Below are 19,531 nucleotides of genomic sequence, written 5' to 3'. Positions count from 1 at the left end.
ACATTGACTTAGTCTCAGGGACTCGAACGATCCAAACAGCTAGGCTACCTAGTGCCCAGTATGTAACCCTATAAATACATCTTGAAATGTAAAAGTCAATTGTGGAAAGAGGCTTCTACAGTATGTAAAAGCACCATTTTCCTATTGAGATGAATTACAATTTTTCAAGGTCTCTTTAGAAACGTCAAGTTTGTGATGAGGTGTAAGAAATCGGCCATTCATTCTTTGCTATGATCATTGAACTACTGAAAAAGCTATCCTTTTCTTTCAGTGCCCCCAAATGTTTGGCTATACTGGTAAAGTTACCAGGTTGTTGGCTAGCTCGCTAATGAGGTAACAACCATGACTGAACAAGGTGTAAAACAAATGGTACACGGCCCACAAAGACTTTTAGAACGGTTTATGAATGTAAAATGCAGCCCCCCCAATCCTTTACAGGAAAATATAAAAAACGTTCCACCTGTAATATGGGCCAAAGATCTTTCGAACTGTTTGGGCTAGAAACAAGCAGTTTTCTCTGTAGTAATGGTGCAAGCATGACGCTAATGGGAAACAATGCGCTTGGGAAACAACAGTAGAGCAAAGCCTTATTACAATTATGAACACACACACGTTTGTTGCACTGGTGCGCCCAAATTAAAAAGGTTGCACAGCAAAATATTTTGTCGTACTTTAAAGCCCTCGGCACGTTGCATTCTTTTTTTTTTATTCAGAAAAACAACCTGATTGAGACGAACCAGGCGAATTTAACTTGTGCCAATTCGGTTTTAAAATAGAGCACTCAGAACTAGATCTGATACAAAATGTTTTGATAATAAAAAACCCAAAAATGGCAAACTGGCAGAACAAATGAGGTGAGTTTACAAACTCTCCTACCCTCACCGTTCACTAGCACAACACATGTAATTAATAGCTACATATGTCACTGTGGTAAAGATATTCAAATACCTTTACATGGCAAGGCTATACCACAATGAGCATTTACACACTGACGTAGGCTGGTAAAACTCCATTGAGATTTAGAATGCCTATACAATTCAATGATAACACACACCAAGACATAAGAATCCAGGTAGTTTCACAATCCATATAAATATACATGGCTCATACAATTTACGGCTCATAGCGGCATTTTGATCAATAAACTGAAATAATCCCTTGAGTGGAGAGAACTCCTGTCTTCCACCATGGTCCTTGGAGGATGAGAGAGACATTATAGATGTTGGCAACTAGAACAAGATATGAGAGCAGTAACATAGGCAGCTGAACTAGATGAACTTTGCATTCTTTCATAATGAAAGAGTATCATCAGTCAGTGGCAGGAGGGGAAGCACAGACTCTCAGAGGCTGGCTGCTTCCGAGTGTACTAGCGTTGCTCCCATGTGAGAAGAACAAATCAATTAACAGAAAAGTTCACCACCTCCTCCAAACCCCATCACTTCCTCCACGGCAGGTTGGTTAGAAGAAAGTGTTCAGGGGTGGTTTGGGTCTAGATAATGATTCTGAAGACGAAGGACAGGGCTGCTCCCAGAGCCAAACCCAGAGACAGGAAGAACGCCATGATGGCGCCGGCTGTCTCCGCTTCATGTTGTGCCACTTTCCTGTATGGAAACACAGGAGGGACAAAACAACATGACTAGGAGGAGAAAAGAGGACTGTACACACCTTGATGAAACAGTGCAATGTCTTTGTTGTGAGTAGCGTGTGGTAGTACAGTGTTTCTCAACACGTGTTTGCAGGAACCGGCAAGCTATGGTTCCCTTCTATGGAGTACCGCTTGAGTACTGACTGCAATTACTGTCAGCTTTCAATTTGAGGAACCAGAGGGTTGAGAACTATGCTGTATTTGCCACTGGCGATGGCCTTACTTTGGTCCGAAGCACATGCAGAGGCTGGCCAGGTATCCGTTGCTGAAGGAGAAGAAGATCATGAAGAGGATGTACCAGGCGTCGTGGGCGAATGGCACGGGCAGGTAGTTCCTGGGCTGGACGTTACACAGCATGAAGAGAGGCACGAAGACCACACGGAGACCCACCATGACTGGCAGGATGATGCTGTCCTTACCGGGCTGAAAGGACAAAAGAGGACATCTCAGTACACGTCAACATTATAATACAGATCCACTTCACCATTATATTGTGCATCATAATAACACACGCACATTCCAATAAAGAGCTTAGACAAGGAGCCAGTGAACTCACAAAATTCTGCAATGACTTTCAAATGAAACCATGAGTAACATAATTCAGAGAAAACAAGAGAAATCAACTGATCTTCTCAACTAGCTAATAAACTCTGTTACATAATATAGGGCCTACTATACGCTTCACCGCGGAGCTAAGCTAATAAAATGCAGTGCTGTATAAAGAGACACCTAAACATTTTCTCGGTTAAATAATTCAACTAAACCACCCCTGGCCAAGCTTAATGGCATTGGATTTGATTATTTCAATTGGTAGGGCCCTAGGAAATCCATTTAAGCATTGTTTAGTTTTCCACCCCAAAATTCTATTTTGTTTTTCCAAGTTTCTTGCTCTCAAAATCACACTTCTCTAATAAAAAAAATCTAAGTCCACAACAATGCTTAAACCACATCAGGAGACATATTTTGAGGTCTGGAAGAAATGTAAGAAATTTTCATTTTTGGGTGTAGTTACCCTTTAACTCAACCCTGCCCCAGCAAGAGACTGTTTGGTTAGCAATGTTTCTGTAGCGCTCATGTGATTGCAGAGTTTGCAAAACAAAGCCACTTGATTGACGTAAATAATCATGATACTCTGCCAGGCAGAGGCTACTGTGTGGTTAACATTTAATTGAGAAGTTTTTTGGGAAAGCCTTTCCATCTCTACCAGAATAAAGGTTATCATTAGCACCGTAGGGCATTTAAAGTGTGTGTCACTCACCAGATCTCAATCCAATTGGACACTTATGGGAAAATCTGGAGTGGCGCCTGAGACAGCGTTTTTCACCACCATAAACAAAACACAAAATGATGGAATTTCTTGTGGAAGAAAGGTGTCCCATCCCTCCAATAGAGTTCCAGACACTTGTAGAATCTATGACAAGGCGCATTGAAGCTGTTCTGGGTGGCCCAACGCCCTATTAAGACACTATGTCAGTGTTTCCTTTATTTTGACAGTTACCTGTATATCTCTACAGCAACTCTCAGCCAGTGACTCGCACAATGTTACAGCCCCAGTCGCACAGCTGTTACAGCCCCAGTCATGTGACCTATTTACAACAGGAAACTAGTCCAAATCAATAGGGGGTCTTCAGTGTCACCATGAGCCACTCCTCACCTACCCCTCCAAATACACTTCTTTCAGCAGTCACACAACCTCTTCATCCTAAAAACACAAGGGATTTTTTCCAATACAAACCACTGGCCTACACATCAAAGTGTTCCAGAATGTCCAGAGAATTCTGAACGATTGATGTCTCGGCAATATGTTTTCAACTGTGGAGAGGGTTACAACCCCATGACATTATGACGTCATCAGGCAGTAATCCAGATCAGATTTGGGCTAAAATGTTTAGATTTAACACATTTGAGATGGTATTTTTAAACAAAAGCCAGAAATGAATTTGTTGCGTCATCATGTATGATACTGTTGTCATGGGAGTCGTCAGTCTAATCCTCTCCTCTTCAGAGTGATGAGACGCCAAGACATTCTGATCCATGTTCCAGTGAAACGGCAAAGAAGTCGGCCAAGGGGAACCATTTCAGGGGAGCACAGATGTTAGGTGGGAATCTACACCAACAAACCTTTGTCTGTTTGAGCCAGTGTTAGTGGAAGGTGCTCAGGGCTTCAGACTCACCCACATACACACGGCCGTCAGACTTCTGCCTGCCCAGTCCATCACGTTGAAGAGCAGGAAACACGACACAGGGATGAAGTATTTATCTGTGGAGACAAAGGAACAGCAGCAGCCGCATGGCGAATAAGACTACAGTCCTCACAGACTCTTAAATCCTACTGGAACCCATTACAGCAAAATCGTCAGAAAGGCAGATGTTCGGCATTGTCCTTGCCAGTTTTGAGAGGATTAATGCTATGAGCCTGTATGCTGGTCTCTGACTTTTCACAAGCCATTAATACAGCAAAACACAGTCAATAAAGACTTTCCCTTAAGACACTCACCCCAGGCTCCCCCATCGGCCACGGTGGACCTGACGTCAACTGTGACTGCAGGGAATGTTCCGATGGTGATGGTGAACACGAAGCACACAGAAAGGGCCATTACCCAGATCTACAGGAGACCACAACATCAGGACATCGGTAGGGGGTTTTAGGCCCCACCACCAATTCCCTCACTTGGGAGGACTACTTTGTTTATATCATCTTTGTGCCGGTCCCTTACCCGTTTAAAGATGGCAAACACAGATATGTTGGACCTGGTTTCCTCCTCTGTCACACTGACCACCGGCCTCTTCTGTGCTGGGCTGTCTGTCACACAACATCCCCTTTTGCTGTTAGCGTTACACAGGTAGATATGCAAGAGAAATGCACAACTTGGAAGAAAAGCACTGAGAATTAGGTCAAAGAGCATTGTAGTATAAACCCAGTGAGCCCTGGGAAGATTCAGAGTACACTACTACACAGCAAATGAGAAACATTTCTCAACGTTACATTCCATCTGCACCTTTTTCCAAAAGGTCCATCTTGTTCTCTTCATCTCTGCCGGCTGGCCTGGATCCATTACTTTCCAGGTAGTACTGGAAAAAGTCCTGCGAGGTTGGGAAAGACATTAACAAAAATCAGCACATTTGTTTTACTCACCCTTACTTTAGGGTAGCTAAGTTGACTGAGAACTATTCGCTTTTACAGCAACGACCTGGGGATGAGTTACAGGGGGAGGAGAGGGGATGAATGAAGCCAAGTGGAAGCTGGGGATCAGGTGTCCATGATGGTATGAGGGCCAGATTGGGAATTTAGCCAGGACATGGGGGTTAACACCCCAACATACTATTATCAGGTTACTGCATCTATCTATATAGCTGCATGTAAGGACACATTATGGATACAGGCCAGGGAGGCTATACAATGCTACACACTACTAAAGGCTTCCCTCAGATAACATTGTTGAGCCAATGACAACTTGTCTGACAGAGTGAACTAGCATTTTGAGGTCAGAGCATTCCTTTAGGCAGAACACACTAGTAGGGGGTGTTAGTTGAGGTCTCACCATTCTGGGCAGAGCAAAGTAGGACAAGATGGCCAGGAAGACGACCACGCACGCTGTGATGAAGTAGCCAAAGGCACTGTCCTGTAGGGCCGAGCCACCTAAACACAAAGAGAATACAGGGTCATGACCTGGAAGTGCTTACTATTCTCATCCTGGGATATGAGTTATGGACCTGGTGGGAGTGGGAGTGTTATGGAAAGTGTTGGGAGCAGTGGTGTGTGTGTTTTGAGTGTGTGTCAGACGTACTGGCCAGGGCACAGATCATAGAGAAGGCAGCGAAGGTCCCGGCGAGGCCCTGTCCACTCATGATAGGTGCAGTGTAGGAGGCCGGCAGCATCCCAGCCAGACCAAACAAACTGCCCTGCAGCACTGCCCCAAACGCTGGGGAGAGAAAACATTTAATTAAGTCAAAGTAGAGAGAGAATGAGTGATTGCAGATGTTGGATATAGGAGGGAGTAATACATTTAAAAGCAAAGGAGAGGGCAAGAGGTTTATATCAGCAACACAAGAAAAATAAAGCAAAACCAATGAGAACATCACAGGGGTTGTTTTACATAATAAACATTATTTAATTCACCCGTCTTCCTAGTATAGACAGACAGGAAGTCTTTACAGGGAGAGTGTGGATGTCAACATCAAAGCGTTCCAACTGGGTCACCTTCTCCTCCCCTCTAGTGGAACCTGGACCGTCAGAGAAGCTGGTCCTCATCAGGCATCAGGGGGCCAGGATCAAAGCAACAGGAGAGCATATCCCTGCTGTTTAACATCCCACTTCAAACAAGCCAACTCCGTAGCAGATGGTGTGAAGGTGAGTGAGTTGAACTGTGTGAGCTTGGTATGTTAGGTAAGAGTCTAGTAGTTTGGGTAGGGTCCACTTACAATTGATGCAGATAATTTTGATCATGGTGAGACAGAAGAAGGGGAGAGGGCTCATGTCCACTTTGACCAGCACCGCCGTCAACAGGAACACCAACAGGATCACAGACAGGGAGCCGGCGATACGGAAATTCTGAGGGATCCTGGGGGACAGGTGAGGGGAAAAGGGGAGAAAAACAGAAGGAGATATTCATAGGACTGTTTAGACAGGAGTGGGGGTCATTGATGGACAAGCCCTTGCTGGATCTCTCTATATCCAACTATAATTAAAGTCCACATACCAATGTCCTATGGAAACAACTGATGGGGTTCACGGAGTGAGTATTAGGTAGGCAGAAATAACTTAGGTTTACATGAAAGGTACCGTTCAGGGTAGCTTAGGGGAAACATGTATGGAGCGAGGTTAGGGGGGCATGTGAACAGGCAATGTTTGAGGATAAGAGTGAGGTATCAATTCAAGGTGCTTTTAAGAGGAATGAGGTATGGTTTGGAGTTTGAGTCCTGGGTCTCCTCGAGGTCACAGTAAAGGGATTGACATTCAAGTCTGAAAAGTGCTTCACCATCAGACAAGTCAGGAATATTTTTTTGTCTTCCCAAAGATTATCATCACCTTCCCCAAAATGCTAATTGGTTATGCTAATGAAACTATTTACATGCAGAAGTACCATATATGGCCTGGCTTTCACCTACACATAGGGGAGGAACCAGGAAGATTGGAATTATTTGTATTTACATTCTCAGAGCAGGCTCAACTTGCCTGCCTGCCATAAATTGTCCATCTTCCACTTAAACAATCTTGAAGAACAATCTGGCTTTAAATGGCCATGTACTCTTATAATCTCCACCCGGCACAGCCAGAGGAGGACTGGCCACCCCTCAGAGCCTGTTTCCTCTCTAGGTTTCTTCCTAGGTTCCTGTCTTTATAGGAAGTTTTTCCTAGCCACCGTGCTTCTACATCTGTATTGCTTGCTGTTTGGGGGTTTAGGCTGGGTTTCTGATAGCACTTTGTGACATCTGCTGATGTAAAAAGGTCTTTATAAATAAATGTGATTGAACAATTGGGAGTAACGGTACAACCTCAGAGCAGGCTCAACTTGTGCAACTGGCGGCAGGGTAGCCTAGTGGTTAGAGCGTTGGACTAGTAACCAAAAGGTTGCAAGTTCGAAGGTACAAATCTGTCGTTCTGCCCCTGAACAAGGCAGTTAACCCACTAGGCCGTCATTGAAAATAAGAATTTGTTCTTAGATGACGTGCCTAGTTAAATAAAAAGGTAAAATAAAAAACTGCTCAGTTCAATTGCCCTAGGGAATAGGGCAACCTTAATACCAATAGAAGCATTACCATTAGTTCTAACTATACCTCTGGTGGATGAAGGAGTTAAGGCAGGTGAAGATGAGCAGGGGCACCATGGCACACAGGGTCATCACATTGTTGAACTTGGACTCCAGGACATTCCTCGTGTCTGCCTCCACTACCGTGGCGTTGGCCGTCAGATTCACTGAGCCTTCGATGGCCGGGTCCTTCAGCCGGCTGGTGAAGTACTAAAGGGAAGCAGCAGAGTGGAGGAGTGAAAGACTTGGGGTTCATGACCAAAGCTTACGAGAGTCAATGATTTCTCGGGATGTGCATCTTTCCCTTTCAAGACAATTCGATATGTATCTAGATACGAAACTTGAAACTATATGGGCTCCGATGCAATACAGGAACGATACGATTTAGTGTGAAACGATCCAGTGAAATACTATGGAGAGAGTGTCTCGGAAGGTAGAAAGAAAGTAATGAGAAAAAATAATTAGTGATTTGGCGATTTGTAACATTTGAGTTGATTTTCTGACCGATGCATGCTGCGTTTGTTTAATCTCTAATGTTTTCATAATGCTAGCCTGCTGCCGAGGGCGGGGATATATTGGCATGGCAACACACCTGGCCAAAAGTTTGATGAACCAGGTGGCTTCGAACTGTTTACAATAGTGGTCTCAATGAAACCTCCTCCCTCGAGGCAGCTCCAGAAGCATTAAAATCACCCTTTTGTTAGAGTCGGCACATTTTAAAAGACCAGTTGTACTTCCACTTAGAGACATAGGAAATGAGTGTGTGCCCATATTATTGTTCTACTACTTCAGCTCTTATAGGCTGACCACACTGCTCGCGTCGCGTGCGCTGCAAAAATAAATGTATGGCCTCCCGGGTGGCGCAGTGGTTAAGGGCGCTGTACTGCAGTGCCAGCTGTGCCACCAGAGACTCTGGGTTCGCGCCCAGGCTCTGTCGTAACCGGCCGCGACCGGGAGGTCCGTGGGGCGATGCACGATTGGCCTAGCGTCGTCCGGGTTAGGGAGGGTTTGGCCGGTGGGAAATCCTTGTCTCATCGCGCACCAGCGACTCCTGTGGCGGGCCGGGCGCAGTGTGCGCTAACCAAGGTTGCCAGGTGCACAGTGTTTCCTCCGACACATTGGTGCGGCTGGCTTCCGGGTTGGATGGCGCTGTGTTAAGAAGCAGTGCGGCTTGGTTGGGTATCGGAGGACGCATGACTTTCAACCTTCGTCTCTCCCGAGCCCCTACGGGAGTTGTAGCGATGAGACAAGATGGTAGCTACTAAACAATTGGATACCACGAAATTGGGGAGAAAAAGGGGTAAAAATTCAACAACAAAAAATAATAAAATAAATAAATAAATGTATGAATCTGTGTTATTGAATTATTGCGCGTCTGCGTTGCTTAAAAAAAAAAAAAAGTAATTTCTATTTCTGACGCAGATCGCGCTGCAAGTCCTGCCTCTTCCATCTCCTCACTGGTTTATAGAAGCAGGTACCCACGTGACATCTCCTCATTGGTTATACCTACGTGGGTGATTGAAAGACGAATTGTGTTGCCGGTTGTTGTGGTAATACTATGAAAGTTTAGATCCCAATCCACATATAAGTTCAAAGATGAAAAAGCCTGGAAGGAGGAGAGATGACTAGAAATGATTCGGTTGACCGTTTTATGTGTGGATTAATTGTCAGACTAGAGGACCTTGTGCATTTCAGGTAAAATAACAACCTAATGTTTATATCCCAGGACAAATTAGCTAGCAACAGCAAGCTAGCTAAATAGGACAAATTAGCTAGCAAGTGCAAGCTAACTAGCTAAATTGCCATAAATGTTTAATGCTTTTTGACCTGTCCCCAAATTAGTGTCATTGGTTCAGAGTTTGTTTTGATATTTTAACCTGCGTGTCATGATCGCGTTTGGTGTAGGGAGACAAAATAAATGTATGCACGATGTCGAATGCGCGCAGCAGCCGGTTTGGGTTCCGTGTAAGTCTGATTTTTCATGGTTATTATAATCAAGCAGTTGTGAAGAATGCAGTTACCATGGTTGCAGTCATGAAGAAGTTCCATGGCAGGAGGGTTCCCAAGCCAAGGATGAAGAAAATTATCCACACCGCATTATACCTGACAAATACACAGTCACACACCAGAAATTTTAATATGTAGCCTTTACCAATTGTATCCATCAAATATATCCATATAGCATTAAATGATTGCAGGCAGAAGCAGAAAATGCAAAGTCACTGCACTCACTTGTCCTGTGGAGCATTGATGGCTGTCATTGTCCTAAAGTACTGCAGGAACCAGCTCTGAGGTCAAAATGTGTCACGGGTACTGAAAACAGACATTTTCATAAATTAATCAGCCTAGTCTTCACAAAGTAACAATATACAAGAGAAAGTTCAGGAGAATGAATTCGACATGCAGTTTTTTGCCAATTATCCCAAAAAGATTAACAAAACGCCACATTGTGATATTATCCAACATTGTATAGTGGGGCAAAACAAGTACTTAGTCAGCCACCAATTGTGCAAGTTCTCCCACTTAAAAAGATGAGGCCTGTAATTTTCATCGCAGGTACACTTCAACTATGACAGACAAAATGAGAAAAAAAATCCAGAAAATCACATTGTAGGATTTTTAATGAATTTATTTGCAAATTATGGTGGAAAATAAGTATTTGGTCACCTACAAACAAGCAAGATTTCTGGCTCTCACAGACCTGTAACTTCTTCTTTAAGAGGCTCCTCTGTCCTCCACTCGTTACCTGTATTAATGGCACCTGTTTGAACTTGTTATCAGTATAAAAGACACCTGTCCACAACCTCAAACAGTCACACTCCAAACTCCACTATGGCCAAGACCAAAGAGCTGTCAAAGGACACCAGAAACAAAATTGTAGACCTGCACCAGGCTGGGAATAGGTAAGCAGCTTGGTTTGAAGAAATCAACTGTGGGAGCAATTATTAGGAAATGGAAGACATACAAGACCACTGATAATCTCCCTCGATCTGGTGCTCCACGCAAGATCTCACCCCTTGGGGTCAAAATGATCACAAGAACGGTGAGCAAAAATCCCAGAACCACACAGGGGGACCTAGTGAATGACCTGCAGAGAGTTGGGACCAAAGTAACAAAGTCTACCATCAGTAACACACTACGCCGCCAGAGACTCAAATCCTGCAGTGCCAGACGTGTCCCCCTGCTTAAGCCAGTACATGTCCAGGCCCGTCTGATTTATGCTAGAGAGCATTTGGATGATCCAGAAGAAGATTGGGAGAATGTCATATGGTCAAATGAAACCAAAATATAACTTTTTGGTAAAAACTCAACTCGTCGTGTTTGGAGGACAAAGAATGCTGAGTTGCATCAAAAGAACACCATACCTACTGTGAAGCATGGGGGTGGAAACATCATGCTTTGGGGCTGTTTTTCTGCAAAGGGACCAGGACGACTGATCCGTGTAAAGGAAAGAATGAATGGGGCCATGTATCGTGAGATTTTGAGTGAAAACCTCCTTCCATCAGCAAGGGCATTGAAGATGAAACGTGGCTGGGTCTTTCAGCATGACAATGAACCCAAACATACCGCCCGGGCAACGAAGGAGTGGCTTCGTAAGAAGCATTTCAAGGTCCTGGAGTGGCCTAGCCAGTCTCCAGATCTCAACCCATAGAAAATCTGTGGAGGGAGTTGAAAGTCTGTGTTGCCCAGCAACAGTCCCAAAATATCACTGCTCTAGAGGAGATCTGCATGGAGGAATGGGCCAAAATACCAGAAACAGTGTGTGAAAACCTTGTGAAGACTTACAGAAAACGTTTTACCTCTGTCATTGCCAACAAAGGGTATATAACAAAGTATTGAGATAAACTTTTGTTATTGACCAAATACTTATTTTCCACCATAATTTGCAAATAAATTCATTAAAAATCCTACAATGTGATTTTTTTTCTCATTTTGTCTGTCATAGTTGAAGTGTACCTATGATGAAAATTACAGGTCTCTCATCTTTTTAAGTGGGAGAACTTGCACAATTGGTGGCTGACTAAATACTTTTTTGCCCCACTGTACATCACATCTCCAACTGAAATTCAGTCCACAAGTTCACCATCCTGCCAGTAACTAAATAATTTCCTGTCTAGCTAGTTTACCTGTCTAAGGTAGGGTTGTAGAATAATAGTGAAGCCATCACAACTATGAAATAACACATATGGAATTATATAGTAAGTAAAAAAAGTGTTAAATCAAAATATATTTTAAATTTGAGATTCTTCAAAGTAGAAACCCTTTGTCTTGATGAGAGCTTTGCACACTCTTGGCATCCCCTCAGCTAGCTTCATGAGGTAGTCACCTGGAATGCATTTCAATTAACACGTGTGCCTTGTTAAGTTCATATGTGGAATTTCTTTCCTTCTTAATGCGTTTGAGCCAATCAGTTGTGTTGTGACAAGGAAGGGGTAGTATACAGAAGATGGTCTTTTACCAAAAAGGGCTAAGTCCATATTATGGCAAGAACAGCTCAAATAAGCAAAGAGAAATGACAGTCCATCATTACTTTAAGACATGAATGTCAGTCAATCCAGAAAATGTCAAGAACTTTCAATGTTTCTTACAAGTGCAGTCACAAAACCCATCAAGCGCTATGATAAAACTGGCTCTCATGAGGAAAGGAAGAGAGAGTTACCTATGCTGCAGAGGATAAGTTCATTACAGTTACCAACTTCATAAATTGCAGCCCAAATGAATGCTTCACATAGTTTAAGTAACAGTTGTGGCTGCTTTGCGTGATGTATTGTTGCCTCTATCTTCTTGCCCTTTGTGCTGTTGTCTGTGACCAATAATGTTTGCACCATGTTTTGTGATGCTACCATGTTATGTTGCTACCATGCTGTGCTGTTGTGTGTTGCTGCCTTGCTATGTTGTCGTCTTGCTATGTTGTCGTCTTGCTATGTTGTCGTCTTAGGTCTCTCTTTATGTAGTGTTGTCTCTCTTGTCGTGATGTGTGTATGTGATAAAACGCACATTTGTTCTTAACTGACTTACCTAGTTAAATAAAGGTTAAATAAAAATAAATAAAAAGACATCAACATCAACTGCTCAGAGGAGACTGTGGGAATCAGGCCTTCATGGTCAAATTAATGCAAAGAAACCACTACTAAAGGACAGCAACAAGAAGAAGAGGCTTTTTGAGCCAAAAAAACAAGCAATGGACATTAGACCGGTGGAAATGTGCGATTTTTGGTTCCAACCTCTGTGTCTTTATGAGACACAGAGTAGGTGAACGGATGATCTCAGCATTCTGCAGCGATACGGAATCCAATCTGGTTTGCGCTTAGTGGGACTATCATTTATTTTTCAACAGGACAATGACCCAACACTCCTCCAGGCTCTGTAAGGGCTATTTGACCAAGGAGAGTGATGAGTACTGCATCAGATGACCTGGTCTTCACAATCACCTGACCTCAACCCAATTGAGATGGTTTGGGATGAGTTGGACCGCAGAGTGAAGGAAAAGCAGCCAACAAGTGCTCAGCATATGTGGGAACTCCATCAAGACCATTGGAAAAGCATTCCAGGTGAAGCTGGTTGAGAGAAAGTCAAGAGTGTGCAAAGATGTCAAGGCAAAGGGTGGCTACTTTGAAGAATCTCAAATATTTTGTTTAACATTTATTTGGTTACTACATGATTCCATGTGTTATTTCATAATTTTGATGTCTTCACTATTATTCTACAATGTAGAAAATAGTAAAAATAAAGTAAAACCCTTGAATGAGTAGCTGTGTCCAAACTTTTGACTGGTACTGTATATCTCTCAATATTTTACATTCAGCAGGTTTTGAAAGGACCGAAGAGTTTGGGCCGCTTCGTGTTTACATTTTTCTGCCGTGGGAAAAAATATTGTGATACTGGTAACGTCACAGCCCTAATTAGGCTACTTTCTTATTCTGACCAAATACACAGATGAGCATGTAACCAACATTACATTTCAGACAAACAACAATTCCTACCTACTACATTTGTAACTGAAAGATACAAACCAAGTTCTTGTTGAAAGATGCAGCATGTGTAAGATGCAGCATGTGTAAGCAACAATAGTAGTTATAGTCGCTGATATTCCTACCATTAAACCAAACCAAAAGTCTAGCCTATCCAGTTTCAGCGTTCCATAGTGACAAATAAAGCCATAAGACAACCTTCAAAATCTTATTAAGCACGATAATGTGTCATCTCAACAAATCAAAACATTCTAGCCAAATATCCACACAAGTCAAAATGTATCATCCAAGCCAGACAGAGTCTGCTATATCAGCACTATTTTCTTCTGATTTTGTTTTATTACACTTACTTAGAGTATCGCAGGAGTAGCCTAAATCCAAGAGTTGATTTACTGAAAGGATAGATTGGCAGCTGAACATCGTTTCATTTTATACATGGGAGGAAGCCTTGGTTAAGAGGTGGTCTAAAAATAACATACAGAAGTCTGGCGTTAGTCCTTCCTATCACAATATGCTCACTGGCCCCACACATCCCATAGCAACTACTCTACCACTGATGGAAGACATCTACACACAGACAGATGCTTCTGTGACGCCTTTCTGAAACACAGCAGGCTTTCTGAGACCCTCTAAAACAAATAGCCAGAGTTCACTGTACACACAGATGTCTGTGCAGAACTCCAAGCATCCCAGCAGCCCAAACAGGTTTATCTCACAATGTGTCTCATAAGCATAGGCATGATGTGTTCTGGATGCCATAAAGGAATAGACTAAGCCTTTTTAGATGGAAATGTGCATGTCCAATTTAGATAGTGGAGTCATCATCATGGCCATGGGTAAGGAGTATTGACTGCAGCTCATTGTTCCACGCTGAAGCGATACAGTTACATATCGCAATATAATTTCTGGGCGATATATCAATACTTGACTCAAAGTATGGATTTGTAATATACACTGCTCAAAAAAATAAAGGGAACACTAATATAACACATCCTAGATCTGAATGAATGAAATATTCTTATTAAATACTTTTTTCTTTACATAGTTGAATGTGCTGACAACAAAAATCACACAAAAATTATCAATGGAAATTAAATTTATCAACCCATGGAGGTCTGGATTTGGAGTCACACTCAAAATAAAGTGGAAAACCACACTACAGGCTGATCCAATTTTGATGTAATGTCCTTAAAACAAGTCAAAATGAGGCTCAGTAGTGTGTGTGGCCTCCACGGGCCTGTATGACCTCCCTACAACGCCTGGGCATGCTCCTGATGAGGTGGCGGATGGTCTCCTGAGGGATCTCCTCCCAGACCTGGACTAAAACATCCGCCAACTCCTGGACAGTTTGTGGTGCAACGTGGCGTTGGTGGATGGAGCGAGACATGATGTCCCAGATGTGCTCAATTGGATTCAGGTCTGGGGAACGGGCGGGCCAGTCCATAGCATCAATGCCTTGTCTTGAATTAGGAGGAACCCAGGTCCAACAGCACCAGCATATGGTCTCACAAGGGGTCTGAGGATCTCATCTTGGTACCTAACGGCAGTCAGGCTACCTCAGGCGAGCACATGGAGGGCTGTGCGGCCCCCCAAAGAAATGCCACCCCACACCATGACTGACCCACCGCCAAACCGGTCATGCTGGAGGATGTTGCAGGCAGCAGAACATTCTCCACGGCATCTCCAGACTGTCACATGTGCTCAGTGTGAACCTGCTTTCATCTGTGAAGAGCACAGGGCGCCAGTGGCGAATTTGCCAATCTTGGTGTTCTCGGTGTTGACCCCCACCTGTGGAAGTCGGGCCCTCATACCACCCTCATGGAGTCTGTTTCTGACCGTTTGAGCAGACACATGCACATTTGTGGCCTGCTGGAGGTCATTTTGCAGGGCTCTGGCAGTGCTCCTCCTGCTCCTCCTTGCACAAAGGCGGAGGCAGCGGTCCTGCTGCTGGGTTGTTGCCCTCCTACGGCCTCCTCCACGTCTCCTGATGTACTGGCCTGTCTCCTGGTAGCGCCTCCATGCTCTAGACACTACGCTGACAGACACAGCAAACCTTGCCACAGCTCGCATTGATGTCCCATCCTGGATGAGCTGCACTACCTGAGCCACTTGTGTGGGTTGTAGACTCCATCTCATGCTACCACTAGTGAAAGCACCGCCAGCATTCAAAAGTGACCAAAACATCAGCCTGGAAGCATAGAAACTGAGAAGTGGTCTGTGGTCACCACCTGCAGAACCACTCCTTTATTGGGTGTGTCTTGCTAATTGCCTATAATTTCCACCTGTTGTCTATTGCATTTGCACAACAGCATGTGAAATGTATTGTCAATCAGTGGTGCTTCCTAAGTGGACAGTTTGATTTCACAGTGTGATTGACTTGGAGTTACATTGTGTTGTTTAAGTGTTCCCTTTATTTTTTTGAGCAGTGTACACACACACACAAAAGTTTGGGGTAATTTAGAAATGTCCTTGTTTTTGAAAGAAAAGCAACATTTTTGTCCATTAAAATAACATCAAATTGATCAGAAATACAGTGTAGATATTGTTGTAGATGACTACTGTAGCTGGAAATGGCTTTTTAACTTTTTTTAAATGGAATATCTACATAGGCGTACAGAGGCCCATTATCAGCAACCATCACTAGCCTTTTAAAATTAAAATATTTTTTATTAGCTAACAACGTGCCATTGGAACACAGGAGTGATGGTTACTGATAATGGGCCTCTGTACGGCTATGTAGATATTCCATTAAAAAAAAGTTAAAAAGCCGTTTCCAGCTACAGTAGTCATCTACAACAATGTCTATGCTGTATTTCTGATCAATTTGATGTTATTTTAAATGGACAAAAAAAGATAATTTTCTTTCAAAAACAAGGACATTTCTAAGTGACCACAAACCTTTGAACGGTAGTGCATATATATATATATTTTTTTTTAAACTTTTTTTTTTTTACTGTAGGTAGCCTTAGTCTGCTGTACCTGCGTTAGTTGGCTGCATGCTGCACCACTGCTTATTACTAAATATATGTTAACTATAAGAAATCTAAGAAGTGTCAAATAAATTATATCCAGCTCAGGGCTCCAGCTTTGCATTTGGATTGATAACTTGCTAGCTGGCTAGATGTCCAGTGGCTACATGTTCAGCTTCTTGGTTACAGCAGACATTCTAGCCTGAGTACCAGTCTCTTTGACTAATGGAATGTTACTGTAGCGATTGTCAAAAAGAGACTGGCCTTTCTGCCATCTTCAATGAATATTCTATCATTAATGAGCTCTAGGAAAACAGAGGAGTTGATCCTGATTCGATAAGTCTCACAGCTATCCTCCAATCACAACTATTATCCTAATATTGGAACTCAATTTTTTCTCTCTCCACAGAACAGTTGGTATCCGGTTACTAAACAACCATTTTTTGTTTGTCCAACGGAAACCAGCATAGAAATAAGAATTAATAGAAAGGGCCTCTCCATAGAGTACCACAGTATGAGTCATAATACCTATAAAACCTAGAGGTCAAACAGGGAAATGGTTCCAATCCTTTTTCCACCATTCATTTTTCCCATAAAGGATATTCGCCTATACCGCCCAACCCTACAAACTGGATTTGACGAGCTAATTATTTCTCAATAGTGCGTTTCATTGGAAAACTTGATCAGCGGAAGGACTGACTGAATAATCTGACACGCAAGGAACAAGTTAGTCGCGGAAGGCATGGCGACTTTGAATGGGTTAGGTTATCTGAAGCTCTGATTAGGAGCCCAGCAGCACATTAAAAGCTGTCATTATTAAGTTCCCCCATAGTATTTATTGCATAAAAATGTTAAAAGGCAATGGTAACTAAAAATAGAGGATAAACATGCAGTTCTGCAATTGTTGCATTGGACTCTTACATAAATATTGTCCCCAGAAATGAATGGCCTTTGAGGACAGGTCGGTCCATAGTGAAAGGTCTACATGTGGATAGGATTTCAATCTCTTGGCCCCTGTGACAGGCTAAATCGTTGAAATCCAGCACAAACTAATAAGAACAACGTTATCACGGCCAATGGAATTACTGAGACTGTGTGTCACATGGTTGAAGAAGGAATCCAATTGGAGGTAACAAGCTCCGGTTCATTCTGCCTCACTCCGTTGAACGTGTCATCAAACAGAGCCAGCTGGCTGGCGTGCCCCTCTGGGCCGAAGTCTGTCCCCCTGTCTGACCAACTCAGAGCCACAACACAAAATCCCACATTGTCCTGAGCCAATGACACTTCACCAGTGCCACTCAAAATAAATAAAACTGACTCTAAGTACCACTATTGCAGTGGAAGTTGGCTGCAACATAATACTCTTACATCAAGTTGTAAAACTCTCATAAGCCAATCACAACTAAGCCTACTTCCGGCCCTAAGGAAAATACCGACTAACAAAATGTTGAGATCACAAGTTGTTTTGCCCTTTGAAGTCACGCAATAAATCTAAAGTCGTCACTCTAGCCTCATTCCCAAGAGACCAAACAGTAGTAAGAAAGTACTTTGAAATAGTGTGGAGGTCACCCTTTGCGTTAGCATAGAATGGGGCCTATGTGATCTTGATCATATAGGAATAGCTCTGTGACGGGTAGACCTTTATTCCCAGACAGTGTATGGGTCACATGACAAGGTGAAAAGAACCGCTCGCTTCACCATTTCCCAGGAGTTTATATAGCACTAGTCCTTATCACTGTTCGACTGTTTAAGGGAGAAATCAATATTACTCACAAGAGAAGTTGTCCCATTCAGAATTAGCTAAACGTTCCAGAATATTACTAGGAGAGCAAAGTAGCAGCAGATAAATAACTTGTCAGAAAGAATAGTAAGCAGTCCCCCCATGTATTGGATAAAAACAGACTTACAACTTGTTATTGGGTAGTCTAAATATGTATCAACAGTATCACAATGGGTTTTGTTTTTTTTACATGTTGTAATTCATCCCTCTGGTTTAATGTGGGCAGTTTGCAAGCAGTTAGCAGGAGCTAAATCTAGTGGAAATATCAGAGCTCCCCTTGCCTTCACCCCATTGCCCAACCTCGAGGACAGGAGAGTGCTGACCAACACACACACGTACTTCAATCCTTTACGCTCATGTTTAACGACCAAGGGCTCCCTCTCAGATTCATCATCCAAAAGCTATTTCCTCCACCATTTCCAGGGATCCGGTACTTGAATCAGACACGGGTGGATTATCATGTCAAAAACCGGGGGCTCCACAAATAGCCTGTGGGCTGGGGTTGGTTTATAACAGCCACTGCTGGGCCTGTAAAAGCAGGATGGTACGTATGATACTGTGGTGCGTCTGTGGGTTGCTCAGGCAGCCAACACACATCCAGTCTACACAGCAGCATCACATATCCCACCATAGCGCCCATTTATGAAGACAGTTGGCTAGGACTCCTAGGATTTTGGTGTGAACAAAAAAATCATATTAATGCAGAGTTCTCTGTAAGCTACTTCGGATGGGGTACTTGGAAATTAAAGCCTGGGCCAAATACATATTCAGTCCATCAGTTCCACATGGCTAAAATAGCATTAGCTCAGCACAGCAGGCCTAGGTAACACAGTTGGTTGTGTTAGAGGCTTTGACAGACAAAGGCATGGAGATGAACCCAAGTCTTTGGCCATTGGCTGAGAGAACAAATAAAATCATAGGAATCTTATGAGAAAGAGTTAGAAACATAAAAGTTGTTGTGTACAGTATTCAGACCCCTTAACTTTTTCAAAATGTTGTTACGTTACAGCCTTATTCTAAAATCAATGAAATAAATATCCTCAATCTACACACAATAATCCATAATGACAAAGAGAATATAGGTTTTTAGAACTGTTCGCAAAAAAAATAAAAAACATCAATACCTTATTTACATAAGTATTCAGACCCTTTGCTATGAGACTCTAAATTTAGTTCAGGTCAGCCAGTTGCTACTCCTGGCTAAGCACCAGTTAGCCTGGAGCTAGCCTCAAGCTAGGCTCATCTCCCAGCTAGCCGGAGAAGTTCATTCAGCCAATTCTTGGGCTACAATACATATTTTGCCAATTGGCCTGGATCCTTTTACTGCTGACACGGAGCCCCGACGATCCATCACGACTGGTCTGCCGACTAAATCGTCCGCGGGGGGTTTCAACAGGCTCTTCCATTGCAAAGAC

The 19,531-nt window shown here is 43.0% G+C and overlaps 1 protein-coding gene across 4 annotated transcripts in view; it reads right to left on the bottom strand.

The window, feature by feature from the left end:
- Positions 1-388: 388 nt before the first annotated feature.
- Positions 389-19,531, bottom strand: part of slc29a1a (solute carrier family 29 member 1a) — a 75,766-nt gene continuing 56,623 nt past the window's right edge. For 2 of the 4 annotated variants that reach the window (XM_036986434.2, XM_021613149.3), the window contains exons 2-13: positions 9,628-9,708; positions 9,417-9,498; positions 7,424-7,605; positions 6,068-6,207; positions 5,434-5,568; positions 5,188-5,285; positions 4,645-4,729; positions 4,363-4,448; positions 4,143-4,251; positions 3,820-3,905; positions 1,869-2,068; positions 389-1,601 (exon numbers count right to left, since the gene is read on the bottom strand). In XM_036986434.2, coding sequence (XP_036842329.1) covers positions 1,490-1,601; positions 1,869-2,068; positions 3,820-3,905; positions 4,143-4,251; positions 4,363-4,448; positions 4,645-4,729; positions 5,188-5,285; positions 5,434-5,568; positions 6,068-6,207; positions 7,424-7,605; positions 9,417-9,498; positions 9,628-9,656 — 1,344 coding nt within the window. In that variant the 5' untranslated portion in view covers positions 9,657-9,708 and the 3' untranslated portion in view covers positions 389-1,489. Of the gene's footprint in view, positions 1,602-1,868; positions 2,069-3,819; positions 3,906-4,142; positions 4,252-4,362; positions 4,449-4,644; positions 4,730-5,187; positions 5,286-5,433; positions 5,569-5,765; positions 6,208-7,423; positions 7,606-9,416; positions 9,499-9,627; positions 9,709-19,531 lie in introns of all 4 variants that reach the window. The other 2 variants (XM_090242175.1, XM_090242170.1) reach the window with 1 other exon arrangement.

Source organism: Oncorhynchus mykiss, chromosome 1 (assembly GCF_057628025.1).
Source record: "Oncorhynchus mykiss isolate SJ-2025 chromosome 1, ASM5762802v1, whole genome shotgun sequence".
In the NCBI taxonomy this organism is placed as follows: domain Eukaryota; kingdom Metazoa; phylum Chordata; class Actinopteri; order Salmoniformes; family Salmonidae; genus Oncorhynchus; species Oncorhynchus mykiss.
The sequence above is the reverse complement of the archived record's forward strand: the minus strand, read 5'-3'. Positions and strand labels throughout refer to the sequence as shown.